The sequence below is a fragment of the Barbus barbus genome (genome assembly GCF_936440315.1).
Source record: "Barbus barbus genome assembly, chromosome: 15".
NCBI lineage: Eukaryota > Metazoa > Chordata > Actinopteri > Cypriniformes > Cyprinidae > Barbus > Barbus barbus.
In genome coordinates, this window is record NC_136743.1 from 27,820,167 (window position 1) to 27,844,871 (window position 24,705).

General features: G+C 37.5%; 2 protein-coding genes across 3 annotated transcripts; one reads left to right on the forward strand and one right to left on the reverse strand.

The window, feature by feature from the left end:
• Positions 1 to 976: 976 nt before the first annotated feature.
• On the reverse strand, positions 977 to 6,258 carry LOC306881218 (otolin-1-A; the record flags this gene model as incomplete). Its single annotated transcript, XM_079435201.1, has 4 exons — positions 977 to 1,860; positions 3,728 to 3,799; positions 5,638 to 5,727; positions 5,814 to 6,258. 4 exons carry the CDS (start codon positions 6,256 to 6,258, stop codon positions 977 to 979), a joined length of 1,491 nt encoding a protein of 496 aa, XP_079291327.1.
• Positions 6,259 to 9,994: 3,736 nt separating this feature from the next.
• LOC306880728 (protein phosphatase 1L) lies at positions 9,995 to 24,464 on the forward strand. 2 transcript variants are annotated; one of them, XM_079434462.1, is made up of 4 exons: positions 9,995 to 10,048; positions 21,130 to 21,304; positions 21,400 to 21,561; positions 23,234 to 24,464. In XM_079434462.1, the coding sequence occupies exons 1-4, from the start codon at positions 10,025 to 10,027 to the stop codon at positions 23,581 to 23,583; spliced, it is 711 nt and encodes a 236-aa protein (XP_079290588.1). In that variant the 5' UTR covers positions 9,995 to 10,024; the 3' UTR covers positions 23,584 to 24,464. The 2 variants fall into 2 exon arrangements, with proteins under 2 accessions (XP_079290588.1, XP_079290587.1); XM_079434461.1 differs by having other exon boundaries at positions 10,027 to 11,010.
• The last annotated feature ends 241 nt before the right edge of the window (positions 24,465 to 24,705 follow it).

The following is a 24,705-nucleotide window of genomic DNA, read 5'->3' on the forward strand; positions in this document are numbered from 1 at the left end:
ACATACATTTGTGGTTTTTATGATTGATTGTGTGTAAACTGGGGACTGAACATTATGTTGCCTGTTCATGGCTCATTCATTGGTCACTGTTTCCTGCTATATTTTATTCTGAATATATTCAAACATATAGACTGAACCATTTACAGTTCAGTATTGAAATTGGCCTCTGTGAGTTTTGTCTGAGTATATTAACTTAAGTCAGTATATCTTAAGTCAGAAATACTGTACATTTTAAATGTATTTTTTTCTGCTTAAAGATGGCTCTGGCAACTTAAATCAAAAACATACGTTTAAAATGTATAGCATTTCTTTGGAAAATGGTCCCAAAAAAATTATGAATCATCATGAATTACAGAGATTGTTGTCCAATCAAATTCTCTATATAATGAGAATGTCCCTACCCCAATACCATCTGAATTATAAATATGTAAATATGATTAAATTGTATAGGTAACAGCTGTAATTTTTCAGATTGAGTATATTTTTAAGGATATACATAGATGTTTATTCATGTGAAAAAAAAAAACCCTGAAAAACAATTCCAGGGGTTAAATGTTAAAAAAGGTATCATTTATAATTAACAAAACTAAGTCTTGCATTTATATAAATGAAATTAATATTGCATAAATTGTTGTTTTTTTTATGACAGCATGGTTAAGAAAGCAAGACAGAATTAAATCATTATTATTTTATTGCATAAGCTGCTAGCTATTTTTGTTTAAATATATAAAGATCTACAAAATAGCTGCCACAAATTATCAGTTTATAAAAAAAAAAATTACAGCACAATCCAGCATTGATAGTCCTTGTCATGAAAAAGGTAACGTAATTAGTAGCTGTACAGTTACTGTTAGTAGATGGATCTAATTTCAGGTCTCAAGTACTTTAGATAATATAGGTGGCTTTCATTTCACCCCTACAAAATGATGTACTGGTCTAAAATGGTTCATCCAGAAGTCAGTGTGATTCCTGGCCGTCAGTCCTTTGTGGCATCAGCATAGAGCAGGAATCCAGAGAACGTGCTGTCGTCCTCGCTGCTGGAATAAACACCGTTCCAGTCCCGCAGAGTCTCCAGCCAGACCTGGTCTCCAGATGATAGACGCAGCACTGCCATGTTGGAAGCCTGGTCTATGTCCTGGCCGTAAAGGGAGTCGCGAGTTCGCAGTTTCCGAATGCCATTCACCACCAGGGCTGCACGCAGGGGCCGATTACGCACTGTGATGTAGTAGGAAAAGACGTAAACTCCCCCATGAGTGCAGTTGAACTTACTGGCGTGGGGGTCCCAGTGACCCTCCTCGTTGTAAATGATTTTGTCAAACTTGATTGGCAGGCCAGGCGGCGGGAACGATCGGCTGGGAAAGAGACCAACGCTGAAGGCTGAGCGCTTCTGAACGGCAGGTTCACCCTTAAGGCCCTTCAATCCCCTAACACCTCGTGCTCCCTTCAGGCCTCGTGTGCCTTTCATCCCTGGCATCCCCCTCTGCCCTGGTGGTCCATGGGGTCCTGGAGGACCAGGCTCTCCCTGCTTACCTGGGGGTCCTGGGTCTCCCTTCGGACCCTTAGCCCCAGGAAGCCCATCTATGCCGTTCAGACCTGGCACACCCATGTCTCCTTTTGGCCCTTGAGGCCCTGGCTCCCCCATAATGCCTTTCTGTCCTTTCTCTCCAAATGGACAGTCTCCTTTGTCACCATTCTCCCCCTTGATGCCATCTCGTCCGGGAGGGCCAGCTGGTCCTTGTATGCCAGGCTCGCCCGCCTCTCCCTTTGTTCCGTTCCAGCCGGGCTCCCCCCTGTCCCCTGGGTCTCCTTTCAGCCCGGTTAAACCTGTATCTCCTTTGTCTCCTTTGAGGCCCATTTCACCTGCACACATTAACATCAAGTGGAATTTGAAATGTAAGGCCCATTCTCAGGAAACTGTTACCGTATAACGCTTTGAAAAGGCTACTGCTGAACACTTAAATATGTCAACCTTACTTCAATTTTCCCACATCAAGTGCCACAACCACCGTAAACAGTAAGGGATCACCATATGTTTTTTTTTCACTTGATTCTTAAACCAATCCTGCTTAAGTTACAGCCAGTAGTTATTAATCATTACCAACTCTAAAGAACTACATTATTTCAACCCCATCACAGAGAGTCTTTAATTCATATATTTAAATTACAGTGAATTCTGATAGTATCACTTAGTTTCTATGTGACTTGTAAGAAAGTTCAAAGACTTTGATGTCCTTTAAAAAAAAAAAAACTATACTAAACTTTTTTTTTTTTTTTTTTTTTTAAATGGGAGGGAAATAACAGGGTTGAAAAGAAGGTAAGGGACAGATACAAATTCTAGATTCTCAAAAGCATTTTCCAAAAAAAAAATGTCTACATAACGAAATCCAGTACAATAAATGCCAGTAGTTATTTACATCTACATAGTAGTTATTTACAGTAGTTATTTAGCTCTTCGTTATTTCAGCCCCATCACAGTTAGTCTATAATTCACGTACATAACTGAGTAAATTATGATAGTATCGCTTAGTTTCCGAAATTACACATCATTTTAAAAAAGGTCATCACTCTTATTAGGAGATTAGCCGTAACAGAGTTGAAATATTGAGCTTGATGAGGCCAGTGTAGATGTAACAAAATGCTTAAAGTTACATCTATTTGAAATGTGTGGTCTGAAAGATTTTAATGGCACTCCTTTGAATATGCCTAAAAGATCAAAATATTATTCTGGAAAAGGGAGAAATGTCACATTGTAACAGGGTTGAACAATAAGTAAGGGACCAATGCAAATTCTATAATCTCAACAAAACAAAAAATGTGTTAAGCATTTATAATAATAAAAAAAACATTAATAGTTAGAAAATGCAATAATACATACCAGAAGTTATTTATTACTTCTAAACCTACAACTCTATATTATTTCAACCCTGTGACAGTTCATTTTTATACTTGGATAATGGAGTAAATTCTAATAGCACTGGTGTACCTTGTAAGAAATTACACGCAATAATAATAAAAAAAAATGATCACACTTATTAGGACTTCGAATATTGAGCTTGATAATGTTACGGTTTGTTTCCTGTTTGCCCATATTTGGTCTTGTTCCAGATCTTCTCATTAGTTCATTATTTGTCTATCATCGTTAAGTCTTCTCACCTGTGTTCATCTCGTTTGCTCATTAGTTTCTATGTCTTTATAAGCCTTTAGTTTCTTGAGTTTCATTGTCCAGTCTTAAAGTAATGTAATATCATTTGTAACCTTTGTTGGAAACATTTGTTCTCTGCTCTTCATCATTAACTTCAATTCGTCAAAGTCCTGTGTTCCCTTAGAGAGACGTTACGTTACAGATAAGGTCAATATAAACTAATGAAATAATTATAAAGGCTGTAAAATAACCTGTAAAATATATGTCCGTAACAGAATTGAACAAAGTAAGAGACAGATACATATTCTAGATTCTCAAAAATGCATATAAAGCATTATAGAAAAATAAATCGACATAATGAAAACATGATATAATAAATACCAATTCATTCTAATTCTACAGTATTTCAACTCTGTCCCAGTTCATTTGCAATTCTTATATTAGAAAACCCCTTATACCCCCTCCCCCCAGTGTAGTAGTAAACCATGCCGCTATTTTCTGAGAACAGTCCATAAACCAGCATAGCAAGTGTAACATAAAGTGAATCAAATACTGGGTTAGGGCCTTTGTCACAGGTGAATGTACCTTTCTCTCCTTGTTTCCCAGTGACACCGGGAATCCCAGGTAGCCCACTCACTCCAGGATCACCTTTCTCTCCTGAAGGAGGAAAGGACATCTGTTAACAAACTTACAAGCATTATCTTTGAAGTAACCACAACAAAGGAGCATTGTGTTTAATGGGACAATGTTTAAGACAGAACATGCTGTTTTGGAAATGTGTTGTTTGGCTCACAGTGCTCAAAGATCTCTGCAGATATGTTTGCACTTGTTCTCAATACCTTCACTTAGTATTGTCAGCAATGGATATGACTAAGCATCAAACAAAAATTATTTGCACGTCTGCTCTTTGATTACACTTTTTTTTTTTTTATCAAAATAGATCTCTATCCTTATGAATACACAGAGGTTTACAAGAAAACAAAAACCCCGAACACTGGTTTATTTATTTATTCCAGTGGTGAAGAGCTTGCTCAGGCTAGAAAGAGAGAAGAATCAGAGATCTAAGCTTTGCAGACAAACTTTTGTGCAATCACAGGGAACTAGCATTACCAGTTTCAAGACAAATTGTAGAGTTCACCAACTTGTGTGAGCATGCAGCACTAAAGAAAAGGGAAAAGTTTAGTCTATTTGATTTAGGCGTGGTAATAGTTTTTTCTTTAGTTGGGACACAGAAGGAGAAGCCTTGAGAATACACACACAAACTCCATGTAATTCTCCTTAACTAAGGTCAAGGTCTTCTCCAATGTTTGTCCTTCTTGCAAAACCAGGATATTTGTATACGCACTCAACAGATGAGTGGCAATGGCCCTAATCCTTTGTTTATAATTTTGGATAGACTGTCATATGTGGAAGTTGTGAAAGAAAAAATATGATCCTTTTGTAAACCGTATCTGCCTAAATTCCTTTCCACTCCTTTATATGGAAGCTTTAGAACTTACAGTTGTAACATAATATCATTAACCACTAACTTATTTCTCTTTGCATATAAACTACATGGCGTATGTAGTATGGCCAGGTTTCATTTATACTTTACAGAACATACTTTTTACCAGTTTAGACAGTATGTGATTTCAGACACAGTCACCAATTAATTCAGACACGAAGAAGTATATATACAAGGACTGAGTCACTGAATGGTTCACTCAACCATTTTATTCAAAAAAACGAATCGTGAAAATATCAAATCATAACAGAGTTGATCAAAAAGCAAGGGACAGATACAAATTCTAATCCTCAAAAAAATGTGTAAAGCATTTAAAAAAAAAACATTGACTTACCCTAAAGCGCTACATTTTTAATTTCGTCACAGTTAATTTTTAATTCTTATATTTAGCTAACTGAGTCAATGCTGATAGTACCGCTTAGTTTCGGAAATTATAAATTATAATTTGAAAAAAAAATGATCGTCACTGTTATCAGGGCTTCGCAAAAACAGAGTTGAAATGTTGAGCATGTTAATGTCAATCTAAACATAATGAAATACTTATAAAGACTGTAAATGAAACCTTTATCTCTTAAAATCATGTGGTCAAAAAGACTTTATCACTGCCTTGAATACTGAATAACTGACTACGGTGTTTGTTGCTTTGCTTCAATGCCATTCACAAGTTTGTTCCCCATCAAATGTATTTACTCAGACAGTATGCCATTTAAGATGCAGTTAATAATTCATTCAGAAACAAACAAATTAATATATTTTCATTGAATTGAGTCATTGAATGGTTCACTCAGCCAGTTTGTTCAAAAATACAGGGTTCCTGTGTGTTGCTTGGAGATGTTGTTGATTCAGTTTTGGCTTCATTTTGGAATGAGAATGTGACGGGCAATATTGTGTCAAAACTGTAAGTTACTCAACATCAACTTCTTGTTTATTGAACTGTTTTGATCATCTCTTGCTAATGTTGAACACAAACACATGACATTACTATACAGACCTTTTCCTCCATGAGGCCCCAGAGCGCCAGTGAGTCCATCCTGACCTGGAGGTCCAGGAGGTCCCATCTCCCCCTTTTCTCCTGGAATACCTTGCAAGATGACAAATACGGGGCAAAGTTAATTAAGCTTTTGACTGAGATACCAACTACTCGACAACTACAACTCGTATTCTTACCAGGCAATCCCTTTTCTCCCACCGGTCCTGGAGGACCTCTCTCTGGTGGACAGCACTCACAGAAGTTGAAAAAGCACTCGTTGTAGTCCAACGTGTAGTTCCCTGGGCCAACCCCAGGAGGAACCATGGCCTCCGTGTGGTAGTCAGCAGAATAAGCATCACTGGAGTAGGTGGTGCTGTCGGTGGGGGAAGTAGAGTAAGCGTCCATCATGGAGTCTGTGACTTCCTCTGTGATGCCGCTGGAGGTGGGGCTCACAGTAGTGGTGATCGGATGGGACCCCAAGAGGCCGGGCGGCTGTGGAGGACCCCCTTCATCTCGAGGCGGAGGCTTCTTAGTGTGTTTCAGTCGTGGCCACAGTGTGGTCTTGGGTAGTGATGCTTGATTCCCTGCTGTTACCACCAGCAAGGCCATCAGCAGGATGACCGGGTGGACAATATTGGGCATTGTATAAGTACCTGCACACAAAAAGCGAACAAATACACTGAAGAGGATGCCAAATGGATGCCGAATAACTACACCTTTAAATTTTCTGAAGAGCAAAATACCGCTAATACTTACCTAGTTTTTGACTTGTGTGCCACCTCACTGTTCTCTTCTCTAAGAGAAAACTGCATCCAGATCACTACCTTTTAACTACCTGTGCCTCCCCGTCGCCCCTCAGTCCAGCCAATGAGAGTGTTTTCTACTGCATGGGCAGGTGACATACACTTGGCACAGGCCTGCGGATTTGATACCTGAGGAGAAGCCTAATGAGATGGCTTTAGAAAGTTAATGTATCAGTCCTTCTTATTCTCATGCATCTGTATCCCTTGTGTTATACCACTTAAAAAGGCAATTAAAGTGCATATGTTTACACACAAGAGTATATGAATTAACAGGAATTCATGTTTTGTGTCTGTGGTTTTTTTTAAGCTCTTTTACAAAGTTTCAGTAGCAAAAATGCATGCTGCGCGATGTTAAACAAAGGTCGAATAAGTCGTGATTTTCCCAAGGATCAAAGAGAATCAGAGACTTTTGGGGGATTTTTGAACAGTCTCAGTGGAGAAAACACTAACACTTGGGGGGTGAATGGTCGTGTATCCTAGACGCCTTCAAACCCTTCCATCAGACACGCAGTCTACTTCCTAACGGTATAAATGTACAAAATTTGAACGAAGAAACCTGAGGTCAAAACTGCCTTCTACAGAAATGTGGCCTGAATTCTGTGTAACTGGTCCATTTGGCCGAAGCTCAAAGGGAAGTTAAATAATCAAAGCAAATGAGACGTTGGCCCATGAAACAAAGTCATGGCAGTCTTTCTGCAGCCCTCCTTCAGGAAATCCAGCACTAGTGACTTTTATATCTCAGGGGGTTACTGACCAGCGTAACCCCAGAGTTGAGATGTTCATCTCGTACCTTGCCGTGTGATATGATGTCTCCCAGCAGTGCAATGACATCATTCAAGGAAAAAGCATTTAAATTACCCCTCCGGTGTTTGTCAGATCAGTAGTGTGTGATTAAAGCGTGACTGTGGTCAAACCGAGGTTATGGCATTTAAACTGACCATACATCAACAAATTCCATATTACCTAAACTTTTACATTATCTGGAGAAACTTTCTGCCACCACAACACTAGAGTGTCGCTATAGCGTACAATATCACCATCAGTGTAAGTCTATGGGACTATTTTACTGCTGTTTTATTGTTGGAGCATGAGACAACCCCTGCTGACCCTTGTGACTGTTTCAAGGTCAAAGTCTTTCAAAGATTAGTTCATGTTGTAAAATTTCTTGTGGTGTGAACGCTCTAAAAACATTTATTAATTATTATGAATAAAAATTATAATTATCAAAATAATTATTATTGAAGTAGCCTATTTTAGGCTACTTATAGGGACAAACGTTTTACCTTGAAAAATATATTTGACAACATATATTCAAGGTGTAAGAAAAATACGGTGTTCATTTTTACTTGGTTACACCACATGACATTTTTAATAATTAAATTAAACTTTTGTTGAAAATTGTATAGAAGTTTTTTGGGGTTTTTTTCAAAATCATACAAAACAACTTGACAAATGTGGTTTAATGTTTTAAAACAATATTTCAAAAATAAAATCACGTATGACCAAATCACGTCAGACATGATGTAAGATAAATTACAGTATATGCACCAAAACTGAATGATTGAGAGATGTACAAATAAATGTTACTTGAAAATATATCAAATTTGATACATTTTTAATACGCTTTTTCTAAAAAATGATGTATGTAAAGATAATGTAGAAGGCATGTAGATGATTGTGTACAACTAAAATCTTGATCATGTTGATAATATAGAGGCCTTAGAAATTGTTGTATGAAATAGGTTTTATTGGCTTAATGAATTTTTACATTGGCTTGTTAATTTGAAATGTTTTTTTTTACTCAATAAAATTTAAGTTAAATATTTATGAATTTGAAAAAAAGTTTTACATTGAAAATATATATATTTGAATAAACCAACTAAGGCAACTTGACAACTGTTTTTCTGTATCTTATCTTTGTCATTGACCCATCAATCACGTAGTATAGCACACATGATGCAAGAGGAGTGACAGTATGCACTGAAATGAATATAGGCATACAGATTTGTTGAAATCTCCAACTCTATGAACAATAGTAATAGTGATGCTTTCCTTGAAAACAGCACTAAAACAAACAGCATTTTAGCTGGCATCACCCTCTCCACTTACAGCGCCCATTAGACTCGTCTAGCACTGTTTCTGTGGATACAAGGGCACCATTGGGAGTGGGAGATGAGAGGTGTGAGGGGAGGCTGTGGGCTGTTACCTGAGCCTGTATAGCCACCCTCTTGCTGCCGCTACACAGGCCATATGCATTAGCTTCAAGAGGCTCGAATGCCCTGCGCTAAATGACATGCCCTTGTTGCCAGGTAGGCAAAATGGAAACCATTAGTCAAATCAAAAGATCCATTTCTTTACTTCCAGCACTGGAGCACTACAAAAATAAATCCCATTGGACTTCTGTGATGAAAATGAAATCAATAAAATGTGCATCTATTATTCAGCCTCTGGAAGGCTAGTATGGTAAGCACTTTTCTGCATCGCGGTTTTGCATCGGTTTATCCGTTACTGGCAGTGTGTTTACTTGTGGCATCCCTAAATGGATCCTTCACTTGACAAGCCTGTGCAACGTCATGTCGGGGCATGAAGTAAATTAACTGGTTTAGAATCGGTAAGGTGTGCTGCATTTTACAAAAGGCAAGAGATTTTCAACATAATCTTTCATCAACAAATGTGTTAACACATATAGCAGTTTTAAATGGGTGGCTGGCATGTGTTTTAACCATGTAAAGCCTATGAAATAATATTCAAAACAAATCAAATTTTTAATGGAACAGTTTATTTAACCAAAGACAAAATTTATGTCTTTTATGTTTTATATGATATCTGATGTCAGGCTTTTATGTTTATTAATATAGGAAAATATGATGCGCACAAAAATATAAAAAGAGGGGCAGATGTTATATTACAAAAAGTAAGATGGAATATATTATATATATTTAAATAATTATAATAAAGATGATATTTTAATGCTTAGTTTTATGAACAAAGCTCTGTAGTTTCAAAACATAATGCAATAATGACTTTGAGATGTACAAATAAATGTTCAACAAAAGCCTGCTGTATTATATTTGACTCACATTTTAACATTTATATATTATTAAGAAATTATATATGATTGATGTAGAATGCATTTGTGTATAAGTGCTGTTTTCAGCAAAGTTTGATCATGTTGGTAATTTACAGGTCTTAGAAAAGCATGTATTAAATATGATACGGTAGATTTTAGAGTTAATTCATTTTTGCCTTTGCTTGTTCATTTTTAATGGTTTTACAGTGTGGCGACTTGCTACAATTATTAGGACAAAATAGTGACATTATAAAAGCTATGGATAGTTGACAACCATATTATATTCTAAAAATAAAAATAAATAATTATTATATATAACTACACCCATAAAATATCTAAATGAAAGCAATATTGGATAAACTATTTGTTTGCTATTAATCAGACAAACCAATAAAAAAATCTACTAAAATTGATTAAAATATAATTGATTTTATTCGACATAAATGATATTATACATATAAAATTTACCCAGTAAAACTAAGGTACAAATGGCTAGTGTGAACAGCGTGGCGCTCAGGCGCGAGGACAGCTGCGCATGACGGCACAGAGTCATCGATGGGTACGTCACGTTGCGGCACATCGGCTGTGCAAAAAAAAATCTGTTTGATGAAATGTAGTCTGACGTAGGCTTCTCCAGCTAAGGGACCGATATGAGCTCATTTCTGTAGTCGTGTATTTGTAGTGTCTATTTTCCCCGGTCCACCAGGCGTTGCAGTCAGTCACGCTCGCAGCGCGCAGAGGACGCCAGGCAGCGGCGGCATGTGCATCGACGAATTAGCGCTATAAAGTGCGTTAAAACTCTCCGTGGCGCGCGCGAACGAGTAAATAACAGCCCGTTTTGAGCAGAGACTCGTCGAAAGCGCGAGCTAGCGGCGCAGATGGCTTTATAGGAGGGAATGTGTTCGCTGTCGCTGGGGGTAATGGGATCTGTGCGGTTATATGCGGCGCTAGAGCCAGACTGCAGCTGAAAGCACCGGGAGCTCGCTCCATTCTGCGGCTTATAATATAACCACCGGCCAGTCGAGATTTCAGGGGGTGTTCAAACACGTCGGGCTGCAGATGGGCTTTCATATCGGTCTAATGAAGTAATTTGAAGCCCATACTTCAGTCCCCGAGCGTGTGATGATAGGAGACACAATGACGCTTTTGTCTCTTTTGGGTCGCATCATGCGTTATTTCTTGCTCAGGCCAGAGACCTTGTTTCTGTTATGTATAAGCTTGGCCCTTTGGAGTTACTTCTTCCACACGGACGAGGTGAAAACCATCGTCAAGTCCAGCCGGGATGCCGTGAAGATGGTGAAGGGAAAAGTGGCGGAGATGATGATGAACGACAGACTGGGCGGTCTGGACGTGCTGGACGCGGAGTTCTCCAAGACCTGGGAGTTCAAGAACAACAATGTAGCGGTGTACTCGATCCAGGGCCGCAGAGACCACATGGAGGACCGCTTCGAGGTGCTTACCGACCTGGTGAACAGGAGCCACCCTTCAATCTTTGCCATTTTTGACGGCCACGGCGGGGAGGTAAGACGCGTGGGTGCTGATGAGAGTCTGAGTCAGGGCGAAAGCTTTACATACAATACATACTCCGTTTACTGTTAAAGGTGGAATTCTAAAAAGAACGTTGGAACCAAACATTGAGGGAACGTTCTGTGTTAGCTGGGGCGACCTTCAAAGGAGCAGTTAATGCAAAAGTGTGTTTACTAACCGTCATGTTTTTTAAAACCCCTATTCCTGGCCCTTTTTTTTTTTTTGGAACATTTGATTATGAAGTAAATTATGGACGTTCTTTAATGGTACTGAACGCAGATGGGGGTGCAAGGCTCCAAAATGTAAACAAATCACCTTGTGACGCCTGTAAACGGGTGCCTCGGTATGAAAGTGTGAATGTTTTTACATTTAAAGGAATAGTTCCAAAAAATATCAAGCCTCTATAACCTTTTATTTTGCCTCTGGTGTCATTTTACTCCATACAATGAGTGAATGGTCTTTTGTATTGGGTGGGGAAAAAAGAAGGTCATACAGATTTGGAACAACACCAGTAAATAATGGGGTAAACTGTCCCTTTAAGATTGACTATTTTTAAGAGTTTACACAAGTCATTAAGGTAAATTCATGGTTATTATAGTTAACTACTAAAAGTATGAAGAAAAAGAAAGTTCCTTGTATAAAAAACGTTTTCAGCTAGTTGCAAAAGCAGCAGTTCTCGTTTTAATTTAGTCTAACTTGATGTACTAAAATAAAACTGAAGCAACAATGACTAAAAACAAAAAATAGAAAATATAAAAAATACAAACTCAAATTTTTCATAAAAACTATTATAGTGTCTCAGTGACACAAAAATATTATTTGAGATTATCAGACCTTTTGGCTAACATGGGATGTTCTTCTGGCTTTTGTTAGTACCAAAATTTACCTTGTAGATATTTTCTGTTTATTAGAAATTTGAGGAAATATTATAGTAATTTTTTTATATATATATATATTTATATATCTTTTAGCCACACTGCTTCTTTAATATCACACCATTGGTTGACCACAAGATTTATACCCCTTCAAAATACTTAAATGTTAAATTATTTTATTATTTTACTTATTTTATTTGTATTTGTTATTATTATTATTGCATTGCTTACAAATATTAAATGACCTGAAAGTTTTTTTTTTTAGTGCAACACAATGTAGAATCTGAGAGATTTTCACAAACTGCCTTTGTAATTGTTATATGAGAACTCTAATGCAGCCAATTGAGATTCCCATGATACTTGTCTGGTGCATTCAGTCAGTTCCCCTTCCCCCCCCAGACATCTGCTCCGGACCAGTCTGATTTCCCAGCCTGTATGGAGCACAGACAGATGTTCATTTTATCTTCATCACTGTGCAGTAAAGCAGATGAATGCTGGTTGGCTTAATGTGTGAATGCCTTCAGAGATGCTCTTAAGCAATGAAATAACCGCTCACAAGGTTTAAGGAGATCTGATAGATGTGGAAACCTATTAAAACCGCTCAGGAAGCTCTTTGAATTTGGCACTTTACAGATCAGCTATTTTCCTCGGCATTCTAGTCGGCTGTTTCTGGCTCTCATGATCATTTAAGGAATGTCTAAACTCTATTTATAGTGCTATTTGTTTGTCCAGGGGCCCTCCTGCTATCCAAGCAGTTAATAGATTAAAATGTGCCAACCTTCGGCCCCAGTAAAAGGTCTTTTTAATCTACACTATCTCCTCCCATAAATGTTTGCTGACCCAAACGTCCTGACATTATGAGTCTTATCTGTATATGTACACTTGGCAAGTTGATACCCGTACTGGCTGATTTTTCTGGTTGTGAAATGGAAAGGCCATGATAATTATTGCGTAAACTAAACTGTTAATGTTGGATTACTGACACATCCACTCAATAATAGAAGAGTGCTTGAGTTTTTATTCCTACTGAATAGGTCTGGGTGATATACTTAAATTTATATTTCAATATTTGTGCAAATTTTGATTATATTTATGGCTTTAATCTGCAATAGCCTAATTAAAAATTTGACTTTCTTCTGCCCCAATTTAAAAAACAACAACATGATTTTTGGATAAAACAGAATGTTTAGTGCAAAAAACTTAATGTAGAACTACCGACCACTTGTTTTTATTAAATTAACACATGTAGATGTAACGGTGTGAAAAAAGAGTACAAAAAGTGTATTCTTTAGAGCAGTGTAATTCACATGCATTTTACACTGTGCAGCTGGGGTAAATTATGCAAGTGTTTCACAAGTTTTTAGCTAAGAATACAAGTCTCTCGACACTTTCTGGTTGAGGAGATGCTCTGTGGCATGACACTGTTCCCAATGGCACTAAAAACTCTTTCAGATGAGGAACTAGTAGCTGGAAGACACGAGCACTTCTTGGCTTGTTCGCAAGAGAAGTGAAATTGCATATTGGTGCCATCATTGGCACATTAATCTTAATTGTCATCAATATTCATGATACTCTGCTATTTCATAAAGCTTATGCGATTGATTCTAATACTGATCACTTCACTTTAGACTGTTGTAGCTTTCAGTAAGATTTCTTTGGTCAAACTTTGAGCAGGGCTTCAAAAACTATCAAGAGGAAAAGACTGGATTCAGAAGAGATGACCAGTTTAGGATTGGTTTATTTTGTAAAGGATTTTTTTATATATATATTATAATATTTATAATATTGTTTTTGTTTTATTAATTGATTTTATAGTAATATGTAATATTTAAAAATTAATTGCATTCAGCAAGAATTAAATTGATTTATACATTACACATTTATTTTTTAATTGAATGCAGATCTTTTGACCTTTCTATTTAAAGAATCCTAAAAAAAATATAATAATTAAAACAATATTAAGCAGCACAACTGTTCTTTACAATAATAATACGAAATGTTTCTTGAGCAGCAAATCATATTAGAGTGATTTCTGAAGACTGGAGTAATGATGCTGAAAATTCAGCTTTGCCATAAATTACGTCTTAAAATATATTCAGAAAAAAGAAAATGGTTTAATTATTTATTTTTTACCAGAAATTATGGAGGCAGTCTTGTCTAGCCTCCCACAATGTTCAGCGCATAAATCTGATACCAAACAACAGGATGAACACCCCACCCAGTCACAAATCTGAGCCAATTGTTTTTATTGACTTTTTAGGCTGCTTGCAATTAGTCATTTTTTAAAATCATCGTTCTCATGTTCATTCATTACAGCTGTGAAGAGCTGTACTACTTTTCTTGGTCGACAGCCGGCTGATTGAAACACCTCGGCAGTAGATCAAATTAATTGATTGAACTCTGTGATGATGACAACAGCTAATGGTCAAATAGTCAACAATCAATCATATTGTGGTTAAGATTTGCATGTGTAATCAAAATGTTATGCAAATATAAGTTTGCAATGCAAATGTAAGTTCTGATTTAATATGTCAAAAGTAAAAACTAGGTCTGGAGTTTGATCCAGGGGGTCTGTTAAAAATACCCTGTTAAATAGACAGCCTTGTGTTTCATCATCTTTTGCCCTGTGGTGTCTGCTAATGAAGAGAGCTCCCGCTAACAATGACTAGCACAGTTGGCCTAATCAACGCTTGTCTTACGCATCCATTGCTCTTCCTTTGTTCCCCAGTGGTCTGGTTTTCTCGTTATTGCCATCTTGAATTAGAATTACGAAAGTGTGAGTGTTGTGACCTTATATATGAATTACTGTGCAGTCTTTCTTATTTAATTCTGATTCTAAATGTTCTAAATTTGTGAATCCCATTAAAACATTATCAGGTCACATTTTTATATATATATATATATATATATATACACACACACACACACACACAGTGGGTACGGAAAGTATTCAGACCCCCTTAAATTTTTCACTCTCTGTTATATTGCAGCCATTTGCTAAAAATCATTTAAGTTCATTTTTTTTCCCTCATTAATGTACACACAGCACCCCATGTTGACAGAAAAACGCAGAATTGTTGACATTTTTGGAGATTTATTAAAAAAGAAAAACTGAAATATCACATGGTCCTAAGTATTCAGACCCTTTGCTCAGTATTTAGTAGAAGCACCCTTTTGATCTAATACAGCCATGAGTCTTTTTGGGAAAGATGCAACAAGTTTTTCACACCTGGATTTGGGGATCTTCTGCCATTCCTCCTTGCAGATCCTCTCCAGTTCTGTCAGGTTGGATGGTAAACGTTGGTGGACAGCCATTTTTAGGTCTCTCCAGAGATGCTCAATTGGGTTTAAGTCAGGGCTCTGGCTGGGCCATTCAAGAACAGTCACGGAGTTGTTGTGAAGCCACTCCTTCGTTATTTTAGCTGTGTGCTTAGGGCCATTGTCTTGTTGGAAGGTAAACCTTCGGCCCAGTCTGAGGTCCTGAGCACTCTGGAGAAGGTTTTCGTCCAGGATATCCCTGTACTTGGCCGCATTCATCTTTCCCTCGATTGCAACCAGTCGCCCTGTCCCTGCAGCTGAAAAACACCCCCACAGCATGATGCTGCCACCACCATGCTTCACTGTTGGGACTGTATTGGACAGGTGATGAGCAGTGCCTGGTTTTTCCACACATACCGCTTAGAATTAAGGCCAAAAAGTTCTATCTTGGTCTCATCGGACCAGAGAATCTTATTTCTCACCATCTTGTGGTCCTTCAGGTGTTTTTTTGTGTCTTGCACTGAGGAGAGGCTTCCGTCGGGCCACTCTGCCATAAAGACCCGACTGGTGGAGGGCTGCAGTGATGGTTGACTTTCTACAACTTTCTCCCATCTCCCGACTGCATCTCTGGAGCTCAGCCACAGTGATCTTTGGGTTCTTCTTTACCTCTCTCACTAAGGCTCTTCTCCCCCGATAGCTCAGTTTGGCCGGACGGCCAGCTCTAAGAAGGGTTCTGGTCGTCCCAAACGTCTTCCATTTAAGGATTATGGATGCCACTGTGCTCTTAGGAACCTTAAGTACAGCATAAATTTGTTTGTAACCTTGGCCAGATCTGTGCCTTGCCACAATTCTGTCTCTGAGCTCTTCAGGCAGTTCCTTTGACCTCATGATTCTCATTTGCTATGACATGCACTGTGAACTGTAAGGTCTTATATAGACAGGTGTGTGGCTTTCCTAATCAAGTCCAGTCAGTATAATCAAACACAGCTGGACTCAAATGAAGGTGTAGAACCATCTCAAGGATGATCCGAAGAAATGGACAGCACCTGAGTTAAATATATGAGTGTCACAGCAAAGGGTCTGAATACTTAGGACCATGTGATATTTCAGTTTTTCTTTTTTAATAAATCTCCAAAAATGTCAACAATTCTGTGTTTTTCTGTCAATATGAGGTGCTGTGTGTACATTAATGAGGGAAAAAAAATGAACTTAAATGATTTTAGCAAATGGCTGCAATATAACAAAGAGTGAAAAATTTAAGGAGGTCTGAATACTTTCCGTACCCACTGCATATATATATATGTATGTGTAATTACTATTTAAAATAACTGTTTTCATACAGGGGGCATAACATGCTCAGTTTCACCCAATCTCATGTTAATCTGGAATCTATAGAGTTGTATTGCATCCTTCATATCGCCAAAAAGCCTTTAGTTATATCATATTTATAAAAGAAAGATACAGCTTTACGATTCTCTCTGGAAGAGCCGAGCTCCTGGAGGCGCGCCGTGGGCGGAGCTAAAGATTGACGAGCGCTTGCTAACAAAACAGAGACATTTGATGCCGTTTCACATACCATCTGCAGTTCTGAATCATGAGCGGGGATCTTTTATAGCTGGGACCGCTCCATCTTTCAGTTTCACAGATGTGCAAATCCAGCATCGAACTGGGCCTTGTTTATAAAATGTTCTTCAACAGACACACTTAAGAAACTCCATTGCTGCCTCTGGAAAAATAAACTGCATCCACTGTTTACGTAATGCTGGGTTCTTCGGGAAGCTGAACAAGGTTATCTTTCCCTCACAACCAAAAACACACTTCTTTAGAGACATTCTTCCCGAGCGAGTCCCGTGCAGTGCAGCCGAATGAAGCGCGTTGATGGGCACGCTCTTGCTCTCGCTCTGGTTGATGCGTGCACGGGCACGTTCTTCTGGGAGAAATGCCCATATAAGGAGTTCCACCCTCGTTTACGTCATCAAGAGCCACGATTGGAAAAAAAAAAAACTCTCCGAAACTTGTACGAACCTGGAAGTAAGATTTTTGGCTCAGAAATACTCTGTAATACGACCAAATTGTTTTTTGAAACTTTGTCCATGCTTGAGAATCCAACTCTTTAACAGTGTAAACAACTCTGAATGCATGAAACAGCATTGTACCCCCCTAATATATATTGTCCCCCGGTTTCACATACAAGGCTTAAGCTAGTCCCAGACTAAAATGCATGTTTGAGCTGTCTCAACTGAAAATATCTTGCTCTGTCATATCTTAAAATATGTCAGTGTCATTGTTCTGTGTCATTATTGTAGTTCCTCTATGCCCCGCCTCTCTCAAACGTGTTGTTTTCTACAAAGTCCCTCCTTCCGAAAAGCGCAGTCTGCTCTGATTGGCCAGCTGACACAGTGCATTGGGATTGGCCAAACACCACAAGCATGCGTTGGAAATGTAACGCCCCTTTCCATAATCGCGAGCTTCAGCTTTCAAAGTAAATATAAAAACGGTTAATAATGTCCTTAGTTTTACCATCAGTTCAAGCCCGAGAGGGGAACAGTCGCGTGACAGACACGGTGATGATGCTCATATGTATTTGCACACAAGAATAAGAAAGCTGACTCCACTGTGATGTGACCCTCTCTCTCTCTCTCTCTCTCTCTCTCTCACACACACACACACAATGTGTTACTACACTGCGCAGAACTCTGCATTTGAACAGTCAATAGCAAATACTTAAACTAATAACAAAACATCCTTGCAGTCGCTGATTCAGAAGCGCCAAATTGTCAAAGTCAGAATTGACTTTTTTTAATTTATTTATTTATTTATTTATTTATTTTTTTTAGAAATGGCCTTCGTGCACAGCCAGCCTTGTACTCTCCTAGGTTCACAAAACGGTCGTCCATAAAATGTTGTAAACTCATCTTAACCAATGATTCCTAATTGCATCTACTTTCTTCCGAATGTAAATAAAGCCAAATAAAGTGCTTTTGCTTTGTTATAGAAACACACAGCGTCTCCCTGACATGCCTGCATCAACACTACCGCGGTTACTGAAATCACACCTTCTTTCTTCGTGAACATTTGGGCGGCATTACGCAAATATTTCCACATCGTGACATAGACATGTGGGGTGTGTTTGAATAAGACGTTTTAGCCCGGTCTGGACCTCAGCCTTCTCTTTTAGATACAATAAATCCTTTTGTGGGAGACTTTGAGCTTTGTAACTCTGCAGATCTTATACACGCACAAACAGCTACATAACACACTAAAGAAAAAGGAAAACAACTAATCACATCATATGACCCCTTTAAATAATATTTAAACATTTGATCAATATAATTCACATCCTTGCTGAATAAAAGTATAAATTGCTAAAAAAAATTACTGACCCTAAATTTATGAACCGTAATATATTTTGATAATGTATTTTTTGTAAGTTTATTTTTATTTTATTTTTTTGCATCAACCTCTGAGAAGCAAATGTAATGCAACAAATACGGCAATAGCTTTAGTTGTTTGATTTAAATGTGTATATATATATATATATATATATATTTTTTTTTTACATTGTGATAATGAGAATTAGGGGTGAAAATGAGCTGAATAGACATTAAAATTATGCCACAATGCAAAAAAATATTAATGGTCTTAAACACACTTTAAAAAAATATATATATATATAATTCATTCAAATATTTCATGAGATTCACAGGAAAGAAGTGATAGGAATACACTTTCACAGGAATACAGCCATATGTTTGAACACAGGTGCTTAACAGCAGTAATAAAGCCCTCATTGTGCTGGTGTGTGAATGAAGTCAAATGGACGCTTGACTAGTGTGTTTGCGATGGGAGGGTCTTGAGTGGATAGAGGTCACTGCGGGTCACCACCGCCCCACTGTCTTAGTTCCTGAGACACAATGATCAACATACTTTAAATAATTCAGATTGAGACGCCTGCAGAGAATTGTGCTATTGTCAGGCCTCACAATTGATGACTGTAATTGTTATTGGCTAATATTAGCAGTGTTGAGGAAGCTACTTTACCTTTTCAAATGGAAACAAACTACATTCAAGTTAAGCAGACAATATTTTTTGATAATTATGACTTCATTCTTATAGTCTGGGCTAACATTTAGTGGACACAGAATTCAGCAATCCCCTATTTCTGATCTAAGCGTTGAAAGGCTCGACTGTGTGTGTGCTATTTACGATTTTAAAATCACTGCCGTGTGCAAAGTGACCCTGAGCTATATCTGCTTATTCTGTAAGTGTTCTGCATGAGCGATGCTTCTGCGTAAATAATGCATCGGCTTCATCAGGAGGCTCCGCCGTGTCTTTTCTGAAAAGCAGAGACTCATTGTTGCCCGGGAAGTGGCTTTGAAAGAGACTGCAGCGTTCTCTTGGCAGACAGGTATTATGTTTGCTTCTCTGGTTTCATCATTGACAGTGACTCAGCAATGCCACGCTATAAATACAAAGGCTAAAGTTGAAAACGCACAAGGCTGTAGTGTGAGCTGCTGAATGGAACCCAAACCGTCCTGACTGATGATGAGGAAACAGAGTTAGGAATGAAATAACGCTCTTTGACTCGCTATGTTTTGGTGATCTGGCAGCGTTTGCAAAGGGCACTCGCTCTCTAGAGACTTTCTGTCCCTTCATCTGTATTCTGCTGCAAACTCCATCTGGCTAGAGCTCTTAGGCCTCCTTTAAAGGGACAGTTCACCCAAAAATTAACGTTCTGTCATTTACTCGCCCTCATGTCACTCCATACCTGTGACTTACTTTCTTTTGCTGAACACAAAATAAGATAAACCGTTTATATATGATATAATAACTGTCATATTCTCTTTATTTGTTCTGCAGAAGAAAAAAAACTGTTTGGAACAACATGAGGGTGAATAAATGACGATAGATTTCAATTTTTAAGTCAACTAAGTGAGTTGAAAACCAAATTGAGTAAACCCTATATGAATTTTATTTATGAAATTAGGGTATTTTTACTATGTGGGTGAATATGATCAATAATATTCCTGTGTCATCAGAAATAAAGGAGTGATGTTTTGCATTAAGAAAATAAAGTGATGTGAATTTCATAAGTTTTGCAGATTTTTCCTCTAATTCTCATTTCCAGAAAGCAGAAATCCTATTATCATTACTGTAATGGGAAAGAAATATATCATGTAAATAGTGTATTGTAGTATTTGTTGTACTGCCTTTAATTTATGCTGTGTTAAATATAAAGATCCCTCCATTGCAATAATGCATAACTGAGAATCTAATGAAAATTAAGAACAAATGGAAATTTTAAAAACATGGAAGTATGATGCATGTTCCATTATGGTTAGGGCTGGGCAGTAAATCACATTTTATTTTCAGTTAGTTTTTAGCTCCCAGTAATTCTGAATGTACATGGGTCAAAGTTTTCAAATATCAAAACAACAGAAGTTTAATACAGCCTTAATAATTTTTTCATGCATTAGAATGTGTCCCGATTCATTTTGTTTTTCTGAGCAAAAAATAATGACTTGTACATTTTTACCAAGACTAATATTTAGAACCAGAATCATTAGATGACATTTAAAAGACTTAATTTAAGGGAACACAGTCCAGCCACAAAATACTAATTAATTATAATTTTAATCGTTGACACTATCCTTCAAACCACTCGGTTTTATTTTGGTTTCAATATTGACCAAAATAATCATGATTATGATTTTTGCCATAGTTGAGCTGCCCTAATTATAGTAATGCCAATAGGTGCTTAATTGTCATTAAAACTTTTAAGTAAAATATTATTTTGACATGTTTTCACACTTCGCTCATCTGCATTTCTCTCTTTGCTTGTCTTAAAGGTTTTCCACATTATTAACACCTTTAAGTTTTTCAGTTGTCAGTAGAATTCCGAATGAACTTCGTGAACATTATAAATGCTGAAGTGTGACAGAAAGAGTGCGTTCCTCATTGTTTTTGCTGTTTCTCGCAGGCAGCCGCTGATTATGTGAAGGCCCACCTGCCCGAGGCTCTGAAACAGCAGCTGCAGGCTTACGAGCGAGAAAAGAAAGACAGTCCTCTCTCCTATCCCGCCATCCTAGAGCAGCGCGTTCTGGCTGTGGACCGGGACATGGTGGACAAGTTCTCTGCCACCCATGATGAAGCAGGTGAGCAGGGGCGAGAGTGTTTTAGGCTGATCTTATCTATGAGGTTTAGCTGACTGGAAACAGTAAACGATGCTGAATCCTTCTTTTGTCTTCAGGCACAACATGTTTGATAGCCCTGTTGTCAGACCGTGAGCTGACTGTGGCAAATGTCGGAGACTCTCGCGGCGTTCTCTGCGACAAGGACGGCAACGCTGTGGCCTTGTCACATGATCACAAGCCTTACCAGCTGAAAGAGCGCAAGAGGATCAAGAGAGCAGGTGAGTTTCCTTGGGTGAGCTGCTGTAGCCATAACTGATGATTTTTGTTGGCTTAATTTTGACACGTACAGAAAATAAAGAAGTACCAAAAGCCCATTTAGGCACTTTTAATTATTATTTCTTATTTATCAGTTAATTGATTAGAATTTTAGAATTTATTTTCTTAGGGACGTTTTATCTTAAATAGTAAATGTAACCATGTACATTAGCTGGCGTAGGTGGGGGAAAAAGCCATTCACATATCAATCACGATTCTGTTTCTACTGATTCTAATCGATTCATGAATTATGAATTAAGCTTACTACAACAACAGTTCCTATATCACTGTCTTAACAAACAGAAAATAGGCTTAAATCATGTCTGTTTACTGGCGCACATCTCCTATGTGCACAGGTACTTTTTACACACGAGAAGCAAAAATCGAATGAATCGTGACCCAAGTTGTGGGATTCCAAAAGTTTCCCACCCCATAGTAACTGGTCATTTTCAGAGGAGTATTGCTACATTTATTCTTGGCCTTTTATAGGTCATTGTACCTTAAAGCATTTTTATTTTTTTTTTTTGCTTACACAGTAATTTATTAGTATTTTTACTGCTCTTATTATTAAAATCTCATTATTTTATGAAATTAAAAAAATTGCACAAGCCAAATAAATACTACTTTAGTAATTGTAGTACTATTTTTTTTGTATATTTAATAAGTTTGTTAATTGTCGTGTTTTTTTTTTATTAAATAACCTTTTGATTGATGACCTTTGTTTGACAGTGGTTGGAATTGACAATTACCAAACACTTAATTGTGGATCTTACACAGGGATGCAAACTTGTCACCTTTTGTAGAATTATTTTTATTATTATTTCCACAACAATAGTATTACTACTACAGTCATATTTCTTTATTGATATATACATTTTTTGTATAGTAATAAAATTAAAACCGGTTGTCATTATTATTATTATTTTTCCTGGATCACACTATGGAGTTTGCATAGGTCCATACAAAACCAATACATTTTAAAATTTGTAAAGCCCATTAACCTCAGAATTATGTTTGCAATGCTTATTGCAGTGTTCCACCTCTGAACAGTCTAAATAAATAAACCACTTAATAAAGTGCCACTTAAGAACAGCTTCTGAACATTTAAACATATTTTGTCCTCATTGCAGCCTTAAAGGTTTATGTACAATAAATTCAATGTTAAATCAAAATATTTATTTCTTTTTAGTTGTCAATTCCGCCATTTTCATCAATATCAACACAATGACTTTATCTGTTTTTTTTTGGGGGGGGGGGGGGGGTTAATTATATTAAAACTCTTGTCAGCCCTAGTATACATTTTACTAAATATATTATTTACATTTTACATTCTGAAACTTTCGTCCATCAAAATAAAATTCAGATCAGGTTAAATTTTCTGCGTTTTTGCATCCATAGCATGCATTTTGATAGGAAAGGATGAGGAATACGGAAAAACGCACACAAACATTTCGTACTCAATGTGCAGTGACCTTAACACTCTAACCTCCCCTATTGGTTCATAAATGGACATTATTAAACTTTAGTAATTTTTCAGTGATTGGGCCTTCTGTTGTTGTAGGATTGCACTTGTGATACACTTCACTGTGACTGCACTGTGTGAATGTAACACATCTGTGTGATCTCATCCATCAGGTGGCTTCATCAGTTTTAATGGGTCTTGGCGTGTGCAGGGCATCCTGGCCATGTCGCGCTCACTTGGTGACTACCCTCTCAAGAACTTGAATGTGGTCATCCCAGACCCAGATATCTTGACCTTTGACCTGGACAAGCTCCAGCCGGAGTTTATGATCCTAGCCTCCGATGGTCTGTGGGACGCGTTCAGCAACGAGGAGGCCGTGCGCTTTGTGCGGGAACGCTTGGATGAGCCACACTTCGGCGCCAAGAGCATTGTGCTGCAGTCTTTCTACCGCGGCTGTCCTGACAACATCACTGTCATGGTGGTGAAGTTCAAGAGCAGCTCTGGGAGCAAAACTGGAGAGTAGTTGGACTCAACCAATAAACGGCCTCCAATGTCTTTCCATTAATGCATATTGCCAGAGGCTAGATGGTGTAATAAAAGAGGCAAACTTTTTTCTCACAATTACAATAAACTGTACAGAAACATATGCATGTGCAAACATGTGCATTCCCAGATTTTCTTCTTTTTTTTTGGTGTGTGCCAAATGGACACTTTATGGAAATTTATTCTGTAATTACTCCTTTTTCAATTCATTACTCTGTAAAGATGATGTATCCTGGCCTTCCTTAATCAGAGCAATATGATTTGTGAAACAGCAATTGGCATAAATGGTAGAAGGACATGTATTGCCTTGAAGATGCACTCATAGTGTTTTGTTCAGGAGACATGCATAAATATAACTTTATTAGTTTTTGTTTGTTTCTTTTTCTTGATTTTGTGAATTAAGGAGCTGATGAAACCATATCCGGCTCTTGAATTTGGATGTGCATGATCCATTCATATCAGTTCAGGGCATTAATGCCGATTTACACCAGTGCTGCTCATCGGTTAGTTTAAAAGAGGGTGGAATAAGGTTGTGTTAGATTAAGAATGTTACACTTTGATTCAATTTCATAATAGGTCTATGTCCCATTCATTCTCAGAGATTCTAGTCATTCCTGCTCATTCAAGTCACTGTTTAAATGGTTATATGAATACAGAAGTGGCCGGATTGAAGGTAGAATATAATGTAATTTGTCAAGACTGTTGAATTAATACTGGCAAACTGTCCTCCAACTTTCCTTCAAGTTTACTGATAAAATTGGCACAAACCCCGATCTACACAAAGGTTTAATTTCTTGCACTGTGTTTCTTGAAATGTATGTGGGAGAATAAAGCGATAAATAAACCTAACAAGTTAAAGCTAATATTGCTCATCTTTGCTCTTTTTGATAAGTTATATATATATGTATATGTTTGTGTGTGCATGCTAAAGCTTGGCCCCAGTATGATTTTTAAGAAATTAATGTTCAGCAGGGAAACATTATATAGATTTTTTTTTAAAGTGACAGAGACAAAAAACACTTAAATAAATGCTGTTCTTAATAAAAAAGCTAAAAATAGTTCACAACTGTTTTCAACAAGAAATGTTGCTTTGAGCAGCAAA

Bases quoted from the DNA above. Each gene is read 5' to 3' on its own strand.
- LOC306880728 (XM_079434461.1), top strand. From the start codon at position 10,612: ATGATAGGAGACACAATGACGCTTTTGTCTCTTTTGGGTCGCATCATG. The intron at 11,011-21,129 runs GTAAGACGCGTG...TGTTTCTCGCAG, and splicing joins TTGACGGCCACGGCGGGGAG to GCAGCCGCTGATTATGTGAA. The intron at 21,305-21,399 runs GTGAGCAGGGGC...TTTTGTCTTCAG, and splicing joins TGCCACCCATGATGAAGCAG to GCACAACATGTTTGATAGCC.